Source organism: Candoia aspera, chromosome 7 (assembly GCF_035149785.1).
Source record: "Candoia aspera isolate rCanAsp1 chromosome 7, rCanAsp1.hap2, whole genome shotgun sequence".
Classification (NCBI taxonomy): domain Eukaryota; kingdom Metazoa; phylum Chordata; class Lepidosauria; order Squamata; family Boidae; genus Candoia; species Candoia aspera.
Genome location: NC_086159.1, coordinates 33,762,091 through 33,784,802, shown reverse-complemented (window position 1 = coordinate 33,784,802; position 22,712 = coordinate 33,762,091). Strand labels below are relative to the sequence as shown.

General features: G+C 38.7%; 1 protein-coding gene across 3 annotated transcripts in view; it reads left to right on the top strand.

The window, feature by feature from the left end:
- The window catches only part of LOC134501068 (solute carrier family 23 member 1-like), a 47,752-nt gene extending 31,381 nt beyond the window's left edge, over window positions 1-16,371 (top strand). For all 3 annotated transcript variants that reach the window (XM_063308640.1, XM_063308639.1, XM_063308641.1), the window contains 9 exons: window positions 5,274-5,433; window positions 5,874-6,055; window positions 7,203-7,323; window positions 10,318-10,474; window positions 11,068-11,321; window positions 12,179-12,343; window positions 12,671-12,779; window positions 13,897-13,992; window positions 15,590-16,371. In XM_063308640.1, the coding sequence (XP_063164710.1) occupies window positions 5,274-5,433; window positions 5,874-6,055; window positions 7,203-7,323; window positions 10,318-10,474; window positions 11,068-11,321; window positions 12,179-12,343; window positions 12,671-12,779; window positions 13,897-13,992; window positions 15,590-15,840 (1,495 nt within the window). In that variant the 3' untranslated portion in view covers window positions 15,841-16,371. The remainder of the gene's footprint in view (window positions 1-5,273; window positions 5,434-5,873; window positions 6,056-7,202; window positions 7,324-10,317; window positions 10,475-11,067; window positions 11,322-12,178; window positions 12,344-12,670; window positions 12,780-13,896; window positions 13,993-15,589) is intronic.
- Window positions 16,372-22,712: the final 6,341 nt, after the last annotated feature.

The following is a 22,712-nucleotide window of genomic DNA, read 5'->3' as shown; positions in this document are numbered from 1 at the left end:
CTGGCCGGGAAAGTCGCTGCCACAACGGAGACGGAGGACTTCTACTCTGAGGAGGACGCCTCCGACTCACCAACGCGACCGGTGGGAAACGACTTCCACCTGTTCTGAACGGCGTGGAGGGACAGGTGGTAGAGGAGACGCGCAGGGCTAGCAACGTGAGTAAATACACCCCGATCCTCAGGATCATCGAACTAACTTTTGAGGGCCAACCCGTTGCAGCAGGGGCCATTATAGACTCTGGTTGTTCCAGAAATCTAATCCACCCCTCCATAGTCGCGGCCTTGAAGTCACCTTGCATTCCCCTCCCGGAACCACTGGAATTCCAGCAACTAGACAACTCCACAGCGGGAGGGGGACCGGCAACCCTGGGGACGGGGGTAGTTACCCTTCGGCTGGGCACACACTGGGAAGCTATACAATTTGTGGTCGCCCCGGTAAGCCGGCCCATGGTCGTGCTGGGCATCACATGGCTAACCCGCAACAACCCCCGTATCGATTGGAAGGCCCGATCTAGGTCTCCCATCTGTATGGAGTCTTCTTCGTTGTGGCGTTGTGCCGTTGCTATTAGGGACCACACAGGTGTAGCCATCGCTAGCTTAATCTCTCGCAAAAAAAAATTTTCTTGGTAGAGGCTAGTGGATTTGGAAGTGACTCTCGGCTTTATGTAAGGATCGTCTTATCGTAAATAGCACGCAGATGCCGAGTTAGGAAAACACAGGTTCTGGGTTTATTTAGATAGCTACCGTCCAGAAAAAAGCCGAGAGTAGCGTAGCGTGGTCACAGATTCAAATATATTACCTTGTTCCCGCCAACGTTCCTCCCCCCCCCGCCATTGCTCCGCCCTCTTTCCTGGATTTCCTTATTTGGGCATGGTCGAGCCGTGACTGCGCATGTCTCGACCTCGCCCTATTTGTTCCTGCGTTGCTCATTGTCGGGACAATGGCGTTGATGGTCGAGTGCCGGCTCAGCCCAGCTAAGGTAATTCCAGGCTATTGCTTTCTTTTGTCCTGCAAGGCCAAATAGAAACCTTGGAATTGAGAATTAAGCATGCAAAAAACAATCCTATTGGGTGAGCTAATATTTCCTTCAAAGTTCAGTTGCAAAGTATAAGTCACTTCATCTTGGTTGGTAATCAATAAAATGCTTACTGGGATTCTTTTCAATAATCAGCAAAAGTCCAAGCTGTGGCTTTTTAATGTGATAATGCAATTTCAGATGATTATGAAGCCCTGACATAAACTTCTAAAGAACAGAGGAAATTCCTTTTTGTTAAGATTATTTTGCTCTTCAGTCCTCTAAATCTGCTGAGAAAATGGCAACATCCTACAGTGCAGTGAAAAGCAATAGATGAAAATGATAACATTTTCAGGAATCCTATTTCTTCCACCCCCAGAACACCTCAATGAATGCCTCAGATGTAACTTACTTCTTTAGTTTTCAGTGATTTGGAAAGATTCTAATAAGTGTCTTACGCTGCAATGCATTTCTTAAAATAGAATGACTGAGTCCTGGTTTGCAAAATAAAAACATTATTGTTTGAAGTCTTAAGCACATTCAGAGCAGTAACACTCCTACATATACCTTGTAAATGCTTAGTTCCCTCTTTTAGTGGGAAGTCAAGTATTAACTAGCCCTTTAAATGCTGAAACTATGAAGCAAAAGTATATTAACATGGTTAAGCAAGGTTATGTATTTAAGCATCACATTGCTGGAGAAACGAAAAAGCAAGAGTATAAAAATGCAGTGTGGGATAAAGGAGCATTTAGAAAATCTCTGGGGCATGCATTCATTCTCAGTATGTGGGTCCGGTATATGAAAAGCTTTTCCTTGCATGTAGGGTTTAGGGGCTCTTGTATGTCTTTGCTATGGTTTCTGTGCAACATCCCAAGTACTGGGTATATTGCAGGTATCAGTGGAACTGCATTACAGACTTCAGATCACTGTGCTCTGAGAGCCCATTTCAGAGCACAGTGTAACATTCCAGTTTAATTATCTAAGGCCCTAAGTAGCCTCTGTGAGAGATCCCTGGTCTCTTCTTGTAACTGTATGATAGCACAATATATCTCCAGGGGCATAAAGAACAGGGATCACTTGAATACACCTGCACATTCCAGTGATGTCCTTATCTCGGCAGAACACTCTAAAAACTTTAAGATCAAAAGACTTGCAGGAAGGTGGAAAAAAGTGGCAGTTTATGTTGTGGAGCTAATTTACAAGTTTGATTTCAGCTTGACTCTGATCAAGCTACATAATGTACTTTAGCCATATTATTTAACTAGGTCTTGCAAGGCTGTATTTTTGCAACCTGCCCTAAGAAATAGAACTTGTGCTTCAGAGAAGGAAGGAGATGCTTAACTCTTCATCTGCCAACCATTTTTGAAGAAAAATCTTTAAAAGTTTCTTTACTGTCAGGTTTTTTTTTTATGTGAATGTTTTTGTGATGACCTTTAGCCTGAGTAACAGCAGTTTCAGAGTTTCTGTCTGCACATTCTAAGGTTGTCTTCCAAGTTCCAACTTGCTGCTTCTAAATGTTTGGGATTTAAATGACCAGAATTCCCAGCCAGCTTGACCATAGTATGAGATTGCTGCATGATCTGCATATATCTTTTCTCCTACTCTTCTGCAAAGAAATATGTTCTACATTGATTGATTAATTGATTATATGTTATCAAGTCGTTGTCAACTCTTAGCAACCACACAGATAGATTTTCTCCATGACAATCTGTCCCTGACCTGGTCTCTCAGGTCTTCCAACGGTGCACCCATCACCAGTGTAACTGAATCCATCCATCTTGCTGCTGGGTGTCATCGTCTTCTCTTTCCTTCAATCTTTCCCAGCATTAGAGCCTTTTCCAGAGACTTAGGTCATTGTGTAATGTGGCCAAAGTAGGGTAATTTGAGCCTGGTCATTTGTGCTTCAAGTGAGAGGTCTGGATTAATTTGTTTGATTATCCATTTGTTTGTTTTCGTGGCTGTCCATGGTATTCTCAGGAGTCTTCTCCAAAAACATCAATACTCTTCCTATCCTCTTCTTCAAAGTCCAACTGTCATTTCCATATCTTTTCCAAGGTCTTCATGGATGCTCTACCAAGTGCTTGTCTGTGGCGTATTTCTTGACTGCTTGTTCCTTTACTGTTGATGGTTGATTCTAAAAGGCAGAAGCTATCTACCGCTTTGATATCTTCATTGTTAATTCTAAGGCTGGTTGTGGAACATGTTGTCCTTGGTTTGTTCTTCCTTATATTTAATTTTAGACCCATTTTTTCACTCTGCTCCTTGACTTTTATTACTAAAGCTTGCAGATCCTTTGCATTTTCAGTTATTCAGAGTAGTGTTGTCAGCATATTGTAGGTTATTGATTATAGATAGATGGATCGAGAGAGAGAGAGAGTATACAACCTTGTTACACTCCTTTACCAACCTGGAGCCAGTCTGTTTTATCATGTTCTGTCCATACTGTGGCTTCCTGACCTGTATATAAGTTTCTTATAAGGACAATGAGATGTTCTGGAATTCCTATTTTTTCTGAGCACATTCAACAGCTTGATGTGATCAAAACAACCAAAGGTCTTTCTATAATCAATGAAGCACATAGTGACTTCTTGGTATTCTTTGGCTTTCTCAATTATCCAGCATGCATCAGCAATAATTTCTTGTGCTCCTCAGCCTTTTCTAAAGCCAGCTTCAACATCTGGCATCTCCCTTTTCATGTAGAGGTCTAAGCATTATTTTGCTAGCATGTGAAATTAAGGATATTGTACAATAGTTTACACACTGTTAAATCTCCTTCTTTTTCAGTATTGGCATATAGATTGACCTCCTCCAATCTGTTGGCCACCGTGTTGTTCTCCAGATTTGCTGGCATAGCTTAGTTAGAACCTTTACTGATTCTTTTTCTGTTGCTTGCCATATTTTCATAGATATTTGGCAATTCCTGTAGCCTTCTGACTTGGTAATGACCAGAGAGTTGATGTAATGTCATCTATTAGTACTAGAGGTTCTTGTAAGTAGAGAATATCCTCTAAGCTATTGGATGTTGACATCTCTTAAGGATGCATGATGCAGCCCCTTCTCAAGCGGCCATTGCTGGACATGACCATTCTGGACAATTTCCACTCAGTTTCCAACCTTCCCCTTTTGGGCAAGGTTGTAGAGAAGGTGGTTGAGCTACAGCTTCAGAGGACCCTGGAAGAAGTGGGTTATCTTTCAGTCAGGGTTCATGCCTGGGTATTGGATAGAGACAGCATTGATTGCACTCTTGGATGACCTCTGGCAGGAGTGGGATGGAGTGGTGGGTCCATCCTTGCTCTTCTTGACCTCTTGGTGGCCTTTGATACCATTGTTCACAATGTCCTTCTGAATCAGCTCTGGGAGTTGGGGGTGAGCAGCAAGGTGTTGTGCTGGTTCTCCTCCTTCCTCCAGGGTCGGTTCTACTCGGTGTTGATGACCTTTCCTCTTTAGTTCTGGATAGGGTGGCATTGCCTCAGACAGAACTGGTGCACAATCTGAGGGTTTTTGGGGGCTCACAGCTCCTGCTCAAAAAGCAAGTGGCAGCCATGGCTAGGAGGGCCTTTGCACAGCTTCATGCTGTGCTTCAGTTCCTATACCGGGGGCCCATGCCACATCACCCATGACCTTGTAACCTGCAATTTAGACTGCTGCAATGTGCTCTACATGGGGCTGTCCTTGAAGAGCATTTGGAAGCTTCAGCTGGTGCAGAATGAGATGGTGTGGGCAGTTAATGGGTGCCCCTCAGAGGCTTAGGTGTATAAGGTGTATAAGGTGAAGTAACAAATAAACTAAGCATTAAAGGAGAGACACATTATTGTCACATAACACCAATAATGTGGGAACTGCATTGGCAACCTTTCTATTTCTGGGTGCATTTCAAGGTCCTGGTTATTACCTATAAATCCTTATACGGCTTGGAGCCTGATATCTTCAAAACTGCCTTTTCTGAATCTAAAAAATAGATTCACTACATGCAGAGTGCTGATTGAAGGTCCCCTCCTATTGAGTTGTTTGATGGAAGGGGGAACACAAACAGTAATTATCTATAGGAATGCTCATATCTGGAACAGTTTGCTGTCAGCGGTAAGAGTAACCCATTTCCTTATGATCTTCCAGAAGACTGTCAAAACCTGGTTGTTCTGGAAAGCCTTTGGGAAATAGAATAGGACTAAATTGTGTGAGTAAATTGCATTGCCATATATACAGGTGTATGATGTATTATGTATGCATTGCTCCATTTCCCATCTCCCTCATCATTACAGGCTACCTATTCTACAAGGAGGAACCTTTGCATTTTTAACTCCTTCACTGGCCATGCTCAGTCTACCCTCCTGGAAGTGCCCTGCTTGGACCAATAATGCCAGCATGGTGGATCCTACTTCCCCAGATTTCATTGAGCTATGGCAGGTTCGAATGAGAGAGGTAATCCACTGATGATGCTAGTATACTGTATATGTATGCATTTTGTGGAAACGTTTTGTTTTTGTGGTGCACCTGACAAATTTGTGTAGCTTCTCTTTTTTTAAAAGATATGGCAGTAGGAGAGTGATGTCACTTTGCTTTCAAATAGTTTTTGATCAGTTAGGGGAAGAGATGTTATTTTCTTTCAGGATGAACCAACTGTTACAGCTTTCCTCAATACTGTTGAGAATAGTAGCTTAATGTTCTCCATAAAAGCAACTAATCAGTCTTCCTACTAAATACATGGCAACTTTGTTAGGATTATTAAGATGATATATCCAACTCCTTTAACCATCTCCTGATCAGCTACTGACCTCTGCCAATCATACATCACCACTTGCAACTTAAATACAAGGATTTCCAATTAGAATAAAATGCATTTACAGTCTCTGCTGTTTCAGTTGCAGGGAGCAATTATGGTAGCTTCCTGCTTCCAAATTTTTGTTGGCTTTTCGGGTCTCATTGGATTTCTGATGCGGTTCATTGGCCCTCTGACCATTGCTCCAACCATAACCTTGGTGGCGCTGCCTCTCTTTAGCTCAGCAGGGAGAGATGCCGGAGAACACTGGGGTGTAGCAGCCATGTAAGTCTTGTGTCCCTTTCATGACCAAAATAATGTAATGCAAACTGAGAATATATTGTTTTTTATTTTCCTTTTACGGATTGATTAACAAAGAAACTTCTTAGCTCTTGCATGTTTATACATGTGGTATGCTAAATAAAAGTGCATATTATGAGAAACATGAAGTAAATAAAGAATGTCCATAGTTCCAAGTAATGTTGGAAAATATGCACAAATTAATCATGCAAACAGTATATTTTGTAAAAAAATGCCTAATCAGTATATAATGTAAGCAATACTTATATGAATGTAAATGTAATGTATAAATGAATGTATGTGGATTGAATGCACATTTTTAAAAATTTCACCTGGAAATTAAGTATCTTTGCTACAGAAAATGTGGCATTCTCTATTTATGTTGCTAGTTCCTCACCTGCACATTCTCTGTTTGAACCAGTATCAGTATTCTTAATGTATGCCCATTGGTGTATCTGCAAGGACACTTTTGACCTCTATCCTTGAAAGCTCAGTATACATAAAATATGGAGTAACTTGTTATTCTCCTTACACACCCCTGATTTTAATATTAGTTTTTCATTGTTTTTCAAATAATAATAATTGCATGCTGCCTCTTGTTAGAAACAAAGTGAAACTTTTCTTTTTCTTTTGCAAGACACACAGAAGCAGTTCATGATTAAAAACCCATAAGCATAATAAAACATTAGCAGCCATGTACCACAGCATCTGCTTTGCATCTTAACACAGGACAAAACCAATAAGCTTAATAAGACTTATCCCTGATGCAGTGTGGCTTGGATAGGGGAAACACAGTGTGCAGTGTAAATGTGGTGTAACAACAACAAGAACAGATTAACAGAAGACCATGGGCCCCAAAATACAAAAATCCAGTCTTAAGAATTTATTAACCATTTCCAAATAGATTAAGGACATTTAGAATATTATTAAACTAACTGGATCTTTTGCAACACAGTGAAGGAAAAGAATGTTGAAAATGTAGATGTAATAGATGTAGTCCTCTTTAACTCAGTGTGTGGTGGATTAGTATTTGCAAACATCAATATTTAAATTAGTAACTGTAAAGGGGTTATATTAACTTCTGAATCAGAATATCATAAATGTAAACCTTTCTTTTTCTTTATCACTTTAGAACAATTTTCTTCATAGTCTTATTCTCTCAGTATCTGAAAAATGTTCCTGTTCCACTACCGTCCTACCAGAAAAGCAAAAAATGCCATTTCTCCAAGATCTACCTCTTCCAGATCTTTCCAGTGAGTAAACCCTAATGATTTTTGAGTAACCAAGTACATACCCACAAAAAGCAGACTCGTTTAACAGAGACCCCAAGAGTTATCACTGACATCTGCTGGAAACAATACAACGAGCTAGGTAAGTTTGTGGTTCACAAATCCAGCCGGGTCGGTGATTGTGGCGGCACAGGGATAGGTGGGGGGATGGGGAAGAGAGAGACTGAGAATGGAAGGCTTCATGCTGTACTAACCTGCCAGCTCTTAAGTAAGCTAATGGTTTTATTTTGTTTGGACAGTGCTACGATTTACTCTGGGTCTTGAAAATTGAAGTACAGAAACTAGAAATTTTAAGTCAGACTTTCTTAGATGTTTCCCCCATTTTTAGTAACTGAGGTGTTCCAGTGGTTTTTTCCTCAGTGGTAGCAGGCCCTACCATTAGATAGAACAAGACATGTCTAGGAGGAGTGGCAGCAAGAATGTGTTTGGAGAGCACAAACAGCTCTATTTTCAGTCTGCCCTACTTCCGATAAGCTAGCCTGCTGCACTCAGCTGCGGTGGAACACGCTCTCCTATCACCACCACTTTCACCGGTCAGTCCTGTTGGCTTCTGAGTATGCAGGTGATGTTTGGAGGGTAGCAGATCTTGGCCATTTTTACATCTTGGGGTAGGCTGAACAACTGGGCTAAAGGACTAAGTTAATGTTCCAATTAATTTGAAATAAGAGTATATCGGGGCAGATGAGTCAGATAATTTGCAAATCAGTGACTCAGTTTTGGAGTTTCTCTGTATTTGTCATTTGTTTTACCATAACATCTATTTAGACTAGAACCTATTTTTAAAAATTCTGAATTATTTAGCTTGAGATGTTGCTATTTTAAATGTTATACATTTTATTTATTTATTTATTTATTTATTTTTCAAATTTTGTCACTGCCCTTCTCCCCCCAGAAGGGGGACTCTGGGCGGTTATACTGGATTTGAAATGCAAGAACTTGTAGTTACAGTACAGAATACTGTAAGTATTCAGCCAGAGAACCAGAATAAGTATAAAGTCAGACTGCTGACGCTAACAGATTCTCTAATCTGAAGCTAAACAAGCTACACCAAATCTGGATTGGTATAGCTTGTGCGAGCCCAGTGAATATTATATTGAGCCAGTTTGGTGTAGCGATGAAGCTGCTGGCCTAGAAACCAGGGGACTGTGAGTTGTAGTCCCGCCTTAGGCATGAAAGCCAGCTGGGTGACCTTGGGCCAGCAAAAATGCTGGAGCTAAACAAGCTCCAACATTTTCGCTGTAAGAAGTGGTACCAACCCACAGGGTTGTTGTTGTTGTGGGGAAAATAGGAGGGAGGAGGTATGTTTGCCACTTTGAATTGACCAAATTAAAAGAAAAAGGCAGGATAAAATGATTATGATTAGTAGTAGCAGACATGATCTTAGGTTAGAACTATCAGTATCTCTCTTTTTTTATTCTAAGATATTTAATATTTTACTCTAAGATATTTAATATGTCATCATCTCTGTTCTATATCAGCCTTATAACAGTCTGGCACATGCTCTAAGTTGAATTCTACATCAAAACATGAGAATAGTATGGCTAAGCACAATTTTGAATTATTCAGAAGAAGTGATTTGGACTTCCCTGCTATTTATTAAAACGCACTTGTCTTTTTTTCTTCTTCTTCTTCTTCAGGATTCTGTGTGAGCCTGAAGACATTTGCTGCAGTTATAATGAATTAAATGATTACAGTAGTGCATCTTTAATGTGACTTAAAGTAGCATATTTTTTCAGGATTATGCAGAAAATAGACTTGTACCAATTGAAGATAATATTTGTAGCTCAGGGTTGAACTGTGGAGCCCTTGGTGCTCTCTTTAGCTCACACTGAAGATGTTTCCCAGTCTGGCAATGAAACGTCTGCATGAAAACCAACAAGGTTCAGAGACCACCAAGGACTCCACAAATAGACTTGTGTTTTTTAAGGATAGCAGGGGGAAAGCAGTGCTCACAGCAGCTTCAAAGCACTTCTAAAATCTATTTTGAAGACACCCAGCTCTAGAGAATAAAGGAAAGGGTCTTGATGGGAGAGGCTTTTGCTCAGCAGTTAAGTCAGCTTGTGGTTTTGGTTATGTTGATCTTACCAAGCTCATATGATAATGCAAACTATAAAACCATAGCTGATTTTTTTTTGAGTGTCCTACAAAAAGAGGAACACAGAATTATTCTGGGGAAAACAACTTTATATAATAACAGCTTCAAGGCAACAGATTATGGATATTGATACTCAACTAGATTTGGCATCTCTTCCTAAGGACATATTCCCAACTAGCTCCTTTGTCCTTAGACCTGTCAAATACATAAACCAAATTATAATCTCTAAATATAAGAAGGCATTCTCTTTGGCATGATTTAATGCCCTCCCTACTGCAGTCTTAGAGAGGAAATACAATACATCCCATTTAGATTAAGGTTTTGCCCTTGTGGTAGAGGAGCGATTGAAACTATAAAACATGTTTTATTATATTGCCCATTTTATGTTGATACTCATTTTGAGTTGATAACCCCACACTTAAAGAAATTCCCCAGTCATTCTGACCAGTTCTATTTACAATTGTTACTTTCAGACACATGTGGTTCTGTTACTTTGAGTGTAGCTACATTTTTGTCATATTATATGTAAAACGTATAGCCACTTGATCAATATGCTCAGTTAATTTTATGATTAGCTTTTATTTATATATATGTAACCTGTCTTATGTTACCAAGTTTTATTATGTACTGGTCATTGACTACAATAAAAATAAAGACATAGCCATATTATTCAGTGATTCTAATGGCTCTGCTGTAAATTCAACATAACTGCAAGTAATGAGAAGAACACATGTTACAATTATATATTTTTAATGCATTTTGTAAGTGTAATACATGCATTTTTGAACTATCAGTAGAATTTCCTGCTTTGAGGTCTGAGTGTACCTACTAACAAAGATTCCTTATCATCTATGACTGCCTAGGTGCTGTTTGCTCTCACAATTACGTGGCTATTATGTTTTGTACTCACCATCACCAATGTTTTCCCTTCGGACGCTGGGGCTTATGGTTATTTAGCTCGGACTGACAGCAAAGGTGATGTCCTGACCAAGGCGCCCTGGTTTCGATTTCCTTACCCAGGTATTCTCATGCTGGTGCTCTTTCCTATTTGGAATGACAAAACAAAATGGAAGAAAATCTCAGTTTCTTCTCTATAAAAATGTGTTTATGGTGTGGCCTGTTAGGTCTGGAAAACACAAATAGCACCCCATTTATATCCAATCCCTTCATCATATATGTCCAAGCTCTTCAGCCTTTTTAAATGTCTGGGTTCCTTGGGAATAATTTTTGATCAGTACTACTTAAGCAAGCATCCTATTCAGTAATGAAAAATCCCAGAGCAAAACCCAACATAAAAAACAAAGGGACTTCCCCACCTTTTTTATGTCTTGTTGCTTCCCATTTGGATTTGCTGTTGCTTTGGCCTTTTAAAAATATGATTGTGATGATGTATAGTTTTCCCCAAAAAATATTTAGATAAACTGTTGGAACAATCTCTTATTTTTTTTTATCCAAATGCAACAACATACAGGAGACTAGGCTACTGTTATGAGATTATATAAGATACTTACAAGGAATTATTTATAGTACATGCTTTTACCTCTTTTGAATACTGCCAATCAAAAATTGCAGGTGAATTTACCAGTTTTAGCCTGTTTGTTTGTTCTATTTAGGCCAGTGGGGAGTGCCCACAATTAGTCTGGCTGGTGTATTTGGCATCATAGCTGGAGTGATCTCCTCCATGGTGGAGTCAGTGGGAGATTACTACGCCTGTGCTCGTTTGTCTGGTGCTCCACCCCCTCCCAAGCATGCAATAAATCGTGGAATTGGGATAGAAGGGATCGGCTGCCTTCTGGCTGGAGCCTGGGGAACAGGAAATGGTACCACTTCTTACAGCGAAAATGTTGGTGCTTTGGGGATCACTCGGGTAAGTCTGCTTTTGGATGATCAAAAGCAAAAGTGGCCATGTGTGGCTAAGAATAATTGAAGAAAAGCCTGTGCATCTTTTTTAGGATGCATATTCTTTTGTTATGGAGCACTGACACTTTTGGATATCTGATCTGAGACCATGGTTTAAATTCCCTAATATTTCTCTGGGTTTGCACACTGCAAGGAAGGTCACAGTAAGGAAAAAAAGATTGGGGAATCCTTAATAAAATCCAGAAACCAACTGCACTGGTTTGGGACAATTTTAACTGAACGTGGGTGATTCTTTAGTCTTCTAAAAGCAACAGCTCAGAGCTCAGGGCCTGAAAGGGAAGGCAGCCATGCCCTTCTACTCTCCTGTATTCAAAGCACACCACAGAGTCTGATAAGCTTCCAGAGTTGAAAAACAATAACCAAACACTGGGTGAATGGATGTAGACATTCTCTGAGCAAGTTGGAGCTTTAAATAGATATCAGCATTCAAAGGATTTACTTTCCATTTTTAATAAATCACAATAATATTTTAGTATCCCTAGTTGTAATATATACTTATGTATCAAGAATAATTGTATAATAAAATGACCCAATATCTTATATTTTAGAAGTACATTATTGCTTTCTCTTTTACAAAAATAGCATTATTTAGTTTATTTTACAATAAGATTCAAAATGACTGTGAGACCTTTGACTTGATACTTGTCAGATGGAAATCCTATGGTATACTCTGTCAGATAAAGGAGATTTGACTGAGGTAAAGAATCTTACTTCTAAACCTATCAAAGTTGACAATTGTCAGGCATTGCTCAGCTTTCTCCTCTTCTTGTTGCTTGTAATTACTTTCTCTCCCTCTCCACACAGGTAGGTAGTAGAATGGTCATTGTGGCTGGTGGTTTTGTTCTGCTTTTGACTGGCATGTTTGGCAAGATTGGGGCTGTGTTTGCCAGCATTCCAACACCCATCATCGGAGGAATGTTTCTTGTGATGTTTGGTATCATCGCAGCTGTGGGGGTTTCCAATTTACAGGTAAATTGATTTTTTTAAAGGATTTTGCATGGATGAGACAGAGCCATGTGGTTTAGGAAATTTCTTTGTAGGCTAACTTACAAATTGAGATGTGCTGACATTTGACTTGACATTTCCATGTGCCTAATATTGCATTGATTATCACAACCAATATTCAATTTCTTAATATGCTCATTTGATTATTCTGCTATGTTTTTAGCTCCTTTTATAAGACCACTTGAGCCCATGCTAATTCTAGCTATATTGACTTCTAGCAATACTGATCTGTTTACATGTAAAATCATTGGCATAAATTAATGTTTTGTTTCAATTATTCTGCTTTGTCAGTATACAGACATGAACTCTTCAAGAAACATATTCATCTTTGGATTTTCTATATTTGCGGGTTTGACCATTCCACACTGGGTGGAGAATAATACAGAAAAACTAAAAACAGGTACACGAGGAGATTACATCTTTGATTAAATGCCGTTTCATCTGAAGTATGGTTTAAGTCAGAGCAATAATTAGAAGCAGACTTGCCATATATTAATCTTTCCCACTGTGGGTTATATACTCTATCATACTCCTGAATGTATTTGTTGTAATAGATATTTTATGTATGCAAAACTATTGTAGCATGTGGCTTAAGTAATGAGAAGAACATGGCTGCAAATGCTGTGATTCAGTTCAGAGGTGAGGGAGGCTATTGCTAAACTGTAAATCCCAGCTAGCATGGCCAGATATGGGGGATATTAAGTGATATCATCAGCATCTAGCATAATTAAAGTTTCCCAGCTGTAATTTATTCACTTTCTCAACTCTACAAATAGGGTAATTTTATCTAACCTTCTTTGGGAACATATATACATGCAAATCTGTATTTGAGCTGCCAATGTGTATCTAATCTGAAATTTGGCTCCAGTGGATTCAAGTAGCAAAACTACAGCTTTAATTGAACCTTCATGACAACATTTTGGGCAATTTATTGAGTATCATTGCTATAATTAGATTATTGCACATATATAGTACAGGCTGATACATCATTCTAATGCATTACTCAGACTTGGATGACTTCCTGATCCTTAAATCTAGTAGATCATTAACTTAAAAAGGATGTATTGAAGGACTGAAGCCAGCAACTTCAACAGATTGAACGCACAGCATTCATATTACCAGTTGCTGGGTGAGGGCTAATTAAGGAATTGGAATATTGAAAATTGAGTTCTTCACAAAGTGTCCAATTCATGAAGCTGAAGTCAATGGCCCATTGATGTGAAATGCCGGACCAAATCCTACACTTGTATGCTCCTTGTTTGTTTATGACAGGGGTACGTGGATAATTTATGCAGTAATTTGGGCAGTACTCATGCTAGGGTCTCTTTGTGCAAGACTAAAACACAGTGCAACATTCCACATGAACCATAAATGTTTGTTAGTGTAAAGTAAATACCATGTACTGATTATTAAAAGGAAAAAAACATTTCAAATGGCTTGCCTTTCTTCCCTTAGGAGAGGATTGGGAGCCTGTGATTTGTTTTGATATTCATTGGACAAATGGGTTCTATTTCTAGGAACTGTACAGCTAGACCAAGTGATCCAGGTGCTGCTAACTACTGGCATGTTTGTTGGCGGATTCCTGGCCTTTTTCCTTGATAATACTATTCCAGGTAATTATTCATCATGGTTCATCTTTCTTGAATTTATGATAGCATTTATGGTTGTAGTGCAGCAGCATGAGTAAAGGCTACACTTGCATTTTCAGAATTTTTCTAAGATTATATGCCTAGTACAGCAAGGGTACAAAACGTCTTACTCCAGGACTACAAAGTGGTATTTGAGAGCTTCCAGTGATACCACCAGATCCCTTGTAAAAGTTGCCACCAATTTATAAAGTTTAAATGGCTGTGGGAAGCCATTTTAAATTAAAAAGTAAGCAATAATCATCCCACTGAATTGAATTTATTCTTATCTCCTATCTTATCTTATTTTTAGGGCCACTCATCTTAAAACACAATTTGATTTAATTAAACTTACTTAATTGTAAGTAAAATCAAACAGAAATTATGCTGGATTTAATTATTTTTTTTGTCTTCAATGCTTAGTTTTGGAGCCAGGCTAGATCCTATTATCAGGGACTTGGTGCAAGCCATTTTCCAAAAGAGGTTTGATAACACGTGACATAAAAATGGAAAACCATGTATACTTTTCTAATTGCTGCTCCTGAAAATGAGACTGAGATGCTCTCCTAGATGTGTCAGTTCATTATTCTATTAATGGTTCTGGAGTGGATGGGACAATTTAAGTGATGTAGATATATTCATGCTTACATCCTAACCACAGAGTCAGCACTTATAGGAATGTTCATGCCAATTCCTTGGGAAACAGTCATGTGATTCAGCCTTGTCCACTTGGTGGAGTTAACTTAAGTATTACCCTAGTTGCACAGTACTCACGGAACAGCAGTACTCACACATCTAGAGTAAGATGCAAATGGCCCTCAGCGATGCACTGCAGTGAGAGCCTTTGGTGTTATTACCTGAGGAAAGAAAGGATGTTGCTACTGTTGATTGGGATCAAGAAGATTTCTATTTAGAACTGGTCTTGTGGATTTGTGTGTATGTCTCATGTTACATATTTCAGAAAGAAAGAATATGAGGAACATATTTCTATCACTTATAATCGTGTTATCACCGATTAAGTGCCTTATGGGAAATACTTATTGTAACCTTCTCTTCCTGAAGGACAGGTAGGCTTGAACATGGCTTGCAGCTTTTAGATTATGCTGTGTCCCACTCCCCCCCCACCACCCACACATACTGGAAGCCTCCTAATCAGATGCTTTTGCATAGAAGAAGCTCCCTTCCCAACCGTGATAGCATGTGCTGCCTAGCAGCCAGCTGGTCAGCTGGTTGAAGGAGTGCCGGATAGTCTATCAGGTTGGAGAGAAGTGGTGGGAAGTTGTTTCTTTCCTCAGCGCAATGCTGTGCATATCCTAAAGTAGCTGAATAGGGGCGAGCAGAAACTCTTCACTATTGAGGAGAGAGAGTGCAAGGAAAATTCCTTCTCCCACAGAATTGGAATGGGTAGGTGGTATAGTTTTCGGTGTACATCCCCTGATCTTTTGTGTGGGTTCTTTCAAAATCATGCATTCTTTCCGTGATACCAGAAGCATGGTATTTACAAGTGACACCAAATAGCTTTCTGACCATAGCATAGCTTAGTTGAGAGGCCCATACTCTCCACCATCTTATTTCCTTTCTGCAGGAAGCAAAGAAGAACGAGGAATTCTGGCCTGGAGAAGAGATTATAATGAAGAGTCTGATGGTACTGTGAATACCCTGCATGTCTATGATCTTCCATTTGGAATAGGTTCCAAGTTCTGTGTTGCTAACTGGTTTAAGTACCTTCCAACGTGCCCCAAGGAGCTGGCTACCCAAGGTGCAAAGGAACAGGAGAAAAGCAACAAAGCTGATTTTGAAAGGGACTCTGATATCAGTATTAACACAAAAGTTTAAATCTGCACCAGGAGAAAAAAAATGGTTTCCTAAACCACTGAAAAATCTTTTTTGTGGATTTCAGAGCCTTGAGATGTGGCTGTAGCAAAAGACTGGGGTCCTGGAAGCAGTTCCATGATTTCCCCATAGATGGCACCATCCTGAGTGTCAATTTCTTTACCATTTCAGGAAATTGTCTGTTTAGGGAGTGGGAAGGACAGGTGTGGTCATGGGAGAGAATTTGTTTTCCTTTCTACCATGAAAAACTGTTGCCCAGAAAATCTGAGTGTAATTCTTGAGAAGATGAATAAACTAATCTCCAGCATCAGGCTTAGGTTTCAGGGAATACAGCCTCGAGCTTTATCTCAGCTGAACTGACTGGGTGCAGTTGATCAAACTCCCTAATTTGCATGCTTCAGACTTTTGATGTCCCCCTATTTTTTAATCATCAGAGTTGTTAAATCTGTAAAATCTCTGGAGGACAGGTTGCTTTTTAATGTGGGTTATTTAATGACTACAATAGACTTCTGAATAAAACCTGAGGTGCCAAAAGTGTTTATAAAATAAACTGGTTATTTCTAATTTGCTTTCATGCAAGTCAGTGTATGTGGATAGCCACACACAATGCATACTTTATCCAGGTTAATATGTACGTTCATGTAATGTGCCTTATATTTAAACTGTACACAAAGGAAATTATCAGTAATCTGACATGCATTGAGAAAGGCTTTTGATCATTCTCTTGGGTGTAGCCCATTTTAGTTTACTAATGAGTCCTACCTCATGCTGGCAATTTTTTCCTCAGTGAATGCTGTTCTGGTTTCAAGAGAATTTGCAGTGATGACCTGTTGATTTCATGATTGTTTGCATCATATCACATGTAGTGTTTTCATTACAAAGCAGCGTTTTCTAAAATTAAAAAAAAGGGGGGGGGGCAGATAGGGCATTGTTGAAGGGACAAATCTGGTCCTTTCTGCCCCATTTCAGTTTCCTGTCATGTTGTACCTCCTTTTTTCATACCAACTTTATGTGCATTCTTCAGTTTGCCTCACTTCAGATTTAATACTGTTTTTCCACTTCATGTATAGCTACTCTGAAGTAAAGAGATAAGTTACATACAGTACTCCCCAGCTAGCAATTACATCCTTCTTTCCCTACATGACTGTTAGGAAGTATGAATGGGAAACTTCCATACTCTGCATCTCATCATAGCTATCACATATACATCCAAATACTTTGGATGGGTATGTGGGATAAATCAAGGTAGAAGTTGCAAACACAATAATCGATGTGCCCCTTTCATGGCTATTGACATGCAGTGAAGCCTAAAATGCTATCAGCTCACCATGATAACATTCCAATGAATGTACTGAATACGGAGCTTAGAATTGCATGAGGTTGTTGCAAGAGAAAATACTTTGTTTTTAAACTACCAGCAAATATAAGTCTATTAAGACTCTTCTCTTCACCATGGTGGTATATCAGCAAGCCCCTACTTGCTGTGTAGGAACAACTGGGCAATATCCTGTGGTATGCTTCTTCATACATAATAAAGCAAAGATTCTGACAAATTCTGGCTTAATCATCTTCCCCATTCCAAGGAGCAAATTGGCATGGGACTGCTGCTGATCATGTGAAGAGATGAGAATATGAAAGGCTTGTTCCATTCACAGAAAGATGTAGAATATCCTTTTCCCCAATGATACCTTCTATGACACTCATGCATCATATAAATAGAGATTATATACTGTATATGTGTCAGGACTACTACTTTATAATTTGTTATGCAGGTACAAAGAGATATGTAACAAATATCAGAATACTTTTTAGTGGCCAAAACCCTTCACCAGTTTAAACTAGCTTATATCTGTGCACAATACCATACTGCTTTTAATTTTATGCTCAGTGAGTAATTCAAATGGAGGTTATAATGTGGATTTCAAGGCTAATATGAAAAGTGTTCAGTTAAAAAAGACTCTTGCGCAGATTTTTTAAAAATGATGAAATGCTGTTTTAGCCATTTTCATGACCAAAGTTGGATTTAGACTAGTCTGAGCAGACTGTTCATAGAACAATCAACAAATTTAGGCAAACTTTGGACATCCTTATTTAGCAATAGGGCATGCATTTGAAAAAGAAATGATTACAAACATGTGCTTCATTCTTGTGCTGGATCCAGAACTAATCTAATCCAGAATGTGCTTGAAAGGAAGGCCACTTTCTGTACTTGTGTTGTGCCTTGTAATATCAACAATTTATATTTGGGAATAATAATGTAGCTAGTGGCAAAAGGGCTTGCTTGTCTGCAGGCTGGTAAGCTCTCTGCCAGCTGAGCCTAACATTTGAACTACTTAAGTAATTCTTCTGTATGTTGTTGAAATAGACTTCTTGGTTCAAAGATTGGGTGTGACAAATCTTTAGTTTTGGTATAACAAAACTGCCTCCTAAAGTATCTGGTAAATTGACTCCATGCTAAGAGCCTCAATAAACAGAATCCAGATTTTATTTCCTCTTCAAAAAGCAATGACACAAGTTGTGAAATCTGTACTGCACCTTTATCATCCCACCAAATATCATTAGAAGGGTGGATTTAACTAGTAGGTAATTTTTTGTTTCCTAGATCCAGGATGAGAGCCAGTTTGGTGTTATGGTTAAAGCAGCAGGCTAGAAACTGGGAGACCATGAGATGTAGTCCTGCCTTAGGCACAAAGCCAGCTGGGTGACCTTGGGCCAGTCACTCTCTCTCAGCCCTAGGAAAGAGGCAATGACAAATCACTTTTGAAAAACTTGCTGAAAAACTGCAGGGACTTGTCCAGATGGTCACCAAGAGTCAAGTCTTGACTTGAAGGCTCAGACATACAGACATAAAATCCAGGACAGCAGAGATGGAACATTTATTTGGTTGGGTAAAGCAAGTTAATCTCTTCAAAGAAACTAGTTTTCACTTACCTTCTGCTTTCTATAACTGATTATCATGCTCCAATGAAGAAGAAACATGTAAAAGGTCTCATGCAAGCAGACAGAAAGCACAGTAACTAGTTCAGGTAGGCTACCTGAATATGGAATTCAGTGTATGTGAGATTGTAGCCTTCTCTTTTTTATATCTAGGGATTAGTAATAGACTTAATTTCTCACTAAGACTTTCCCCATGTGCAAGACCAAACTGTCACAGCTATTTTGTTATTTGGATGGGTAGATCCAAAGTGCCTTTAAAAAAAAATCCTAGTGCTGGAAAGAAGAGAGGTCCTTAGCAGAAGGACTATGAACTCCTCAGCCAACTGGACAATTAAAACTATTGAAACACAACTGTGGGTAGGACTAACTCCTAAGTGAACTCAGGTTTTTCAAAAGTCTCAAAGTTGATCATTCAAAATAATAAAGTAAATTTCAAAGTAATAACATTTTATACATGCATGCATGCATACTTCTGCATCACTAAAACATTTCTTTAAAAAAAACTAAGATAAAATGCATCAACGAACAAATATGTATGTTTTCTTTTTTCAACACAATCCTGTTACTTCACAGCCAAGCTGCTTCTGTCTACCCCCATTCCCTATGGAGTCTTTTTGGTGATGGTACCAAAACTGGACAAAAAGGGTTAAGAAAGACAGCCTTGCCCTTTCACTGTTTTTGCACATCACATTTAATCAATCCAATTTTCTATGTTTGCATGACATCTACAACATACTAAATTAAAATGTAATTGGCGAGTTTGTGGTTCAGTGTATCTTTAAACTAGTCTTTAAATGAGCTTTGAAAACAATTTGACTTCCATGAACAACTTTTAATTCTGTTCTTAATGTTTAACTGAAATGCATTTTAACTGTTCCTGTTTTAACTGCTATGCTCTGTTTTGTTATTTCCTATTTTTCTATTTTTATGGCTTTGCAAGCTGCCTTGAATATATCAACCTTGGAAGAGTAGGATGTAAAAAAACAGAAACAAACAAATACACTGGTGATGTGCTTGTTAGGATTGAATGGCATTATAAATTACAGTCCAGCCTCTACATATTTTAACAGTTTCAATGAAGCTCTGAAATTACAGACAAATAATTAAAATAATTTCAGATGCTATTATCTCACTTCTAAAAATATCCATATAATAGCTACTCTGGTGAATAAGGGAAAAATTGTAATAGCTGCCCCTTAGTTGCTTCCTTTTCTTGCACATAACACTACTGTATGATTGCAGGTATGTAAGAGAGTATGTAAACTTCTCTGGTTTACATATAGAAGCTATGGAAAAGTATTATACTATAAAGACAACAGAACTGTCAGACTATTTTGGACCTGTTCTAGACATTTCCATCCTCAACATCTGGAAACAGCCTAATAAATTGCCATATTCATTTTCTTAATCCAGATAATTCTGGTGACTGCTGTATTAATATTACTTGTTAGATTTACATCCTATCTTTCTTCCAGGAGCTGAGGATGCTACACATAGCATTCCTGCCTCCAATTTTGCCTCACAAGAATCCAGAGAGAGATAACAACTGGCCCAAAGTCCTCCAGGGAACTTCCTTATGGTTGCAAGCAAAAATTTAGGCACCCCCTAGGCAAATGGTGGGTTTCGGTGAATTCCTAAGTGTACAGAAGCTGACTTAAGCTGACTTAAATAATTCTTCTGTACATGGTTGAAATAATTCTTCTGTATATAGAAATGAGATCAATGATTCCAGCAGCAGGAAATCACACTCTGGACCAGTTTAGCATTTTTTTATGATGGAGTCAGACTTCCTGGTTCAATGAGTGGGTGTGACAAATCTTTAGTTTTGGTATAACAAAACTGTGCCTCCTAAAGTATCTGGTAAACTGACTCCATGCTAAGAGCCTCAATAAACAGAATCCAGATTTTATTTCCTCTGCAAAAAGCAATGCTCTGCATGCTACAAAGTTAAACACAACATCTATCTTTGCACGCATACTTCCTGAATATATACCTAGTATATACAGTATGTGCAGCTGTTTACAGATTCAAACTAAGAAAACAGTGAAGATGGGTGAAGTTTGGATACTTTTTTAGTCAGTACTTTGTTAATTCCTCTTTTGGAAGAAATAAATGCTTCCCAACATTTCCTCTTACCAGCGAAGAGTTTTTCTAGTCTTGCTTTTGGAAAATTTTCCTCACTTTTCCTTGCACAACTTCTCTAGCTCAGAAATATTCTTAGGTCTCTTTGTGTGCTTTGTACATTTGATCTCCTCATAAATTTTCAATAATATTCAATTCTGAGGGCTGTGAGGCCATACCAGAACTTTTAGTTTTCTTTCCTTAAATACTTCATGGCTGATTTGGAGGTAGTCTGGATTACTAAAATAGCTGGCCTCTTTTCAGCTTCCATTTCTTTACTGACTGTGGGACATTAGCTTCTAGATGTGTTGATATATAGTTGAATCCATTCTTCATTCCACCTCCACAATTTTGCATGTGCCACTGGTTCCACCCAACCCCAAAGTATAAATGAGCCACCTCTGTGTTCATGATTGGCAAGGTGTTCTTTCACTCAAATGCTTCACCCCTTTTTCTCCAAATGTATCTTGTGTGATTGCAACCAGACAGTTTGGTGTTTGTTCCCAAACATGTCAGGCTTACCAAGTTACCTTGTCCATACTTTAGACAATGGTTTTGGGGATGAGTTTGGAGAAAAGCTTTCCTTACAATAACTCTTCCATGCAGATCATTGCTGCATAAGGAAAACTCTACTGTGGACAGCTCCTCTACTAAACTTTTCAGCAGCAAATCTGCAGTGATCTGAAATTCTATTTTGCAGATCTGACCAACCTGAGGGCAGTTTAGAGAAATTTTCCTTGCACTTCCAGATCTTGCTTTTATTTTAACATGTTCCATGTAATCTCACAACTGAAATTGCTAGCTGGAAGATACAGGGAATTTTTTATAGCCTTCCCTATCAACGCCTATCAACTTTGTAGGAGTTGATCTTCATTTTTAAATACTCAAAGACCAGTTTCATGGAGCCCATGATTACTGAAAGTTGATTGAACAATCTAACCTGTGAGGTTAGAAGGACCAGAGCGTTTGTTCATTTGTGGTATTATCTTCGATTCGCTTAGATTGGTATTATCTTCCCTAATTAACTCAAAGCTTAATTTAAAAAAAAACACCCTTGGGGGCCTTATTAACACATTTGAGTTAAAAAAAAAAAGCACTGGGTATCCATACTTCTGCATCTGTCTTTTTTTGAGTCATATTAGTAGGTGATGTACAAATATTTCTAAAATTTTGACTCTGTAATAGCTGCACATAAGAAAGTGATGATAATGATGATCTCTTAGTTTATAACCAAAAAAGCAAGGTTTTCAAAGTCTTCCTTAATTAGATTTATTGAAAAAAAGGGATTAGGTTACAGAAATTTTAGCAACTGAGTACCCTGACTGTAGTACCCAATTTATCTTTTAAGTTTGTAAGGGTGGAGATTTCTTCATTTTTTACTAACCACCTGTTGATGGGTTAGGGAGGTGGCTTCCCTTTTTCCTGATAAAGGAAGAATGTGCAGAAGTTCTACATTCATCATATTTTGGAAATCACCATTCTCTTTCCCAGGCTTTGTGAAGCCTATTACAGTAAGCATGCTTTCAAATTTGCAAAACAATGTTTTTAGCTTTGTATGTTGTAAAGACTGTATCAGAGTTCTCCACTAAGTGTTTAACTGAAGGATACCATCTGACTAGGTGCTTAGGTTTTGCATGGAACAGCAGCTGATAGTGTACTGGGTCTCCCTGGTCCTCTTCCAGTATCTTAACCATCATACCACACTGGCTCTATTCTTAATTTTCTCTGAGATGATGCCACAAGTATGGAAAGGCATCTAAATAATTTTGAAGGGGCTTTCACCAATCTGGGGCAAAACTTGCTGGGAATTCTGGGAA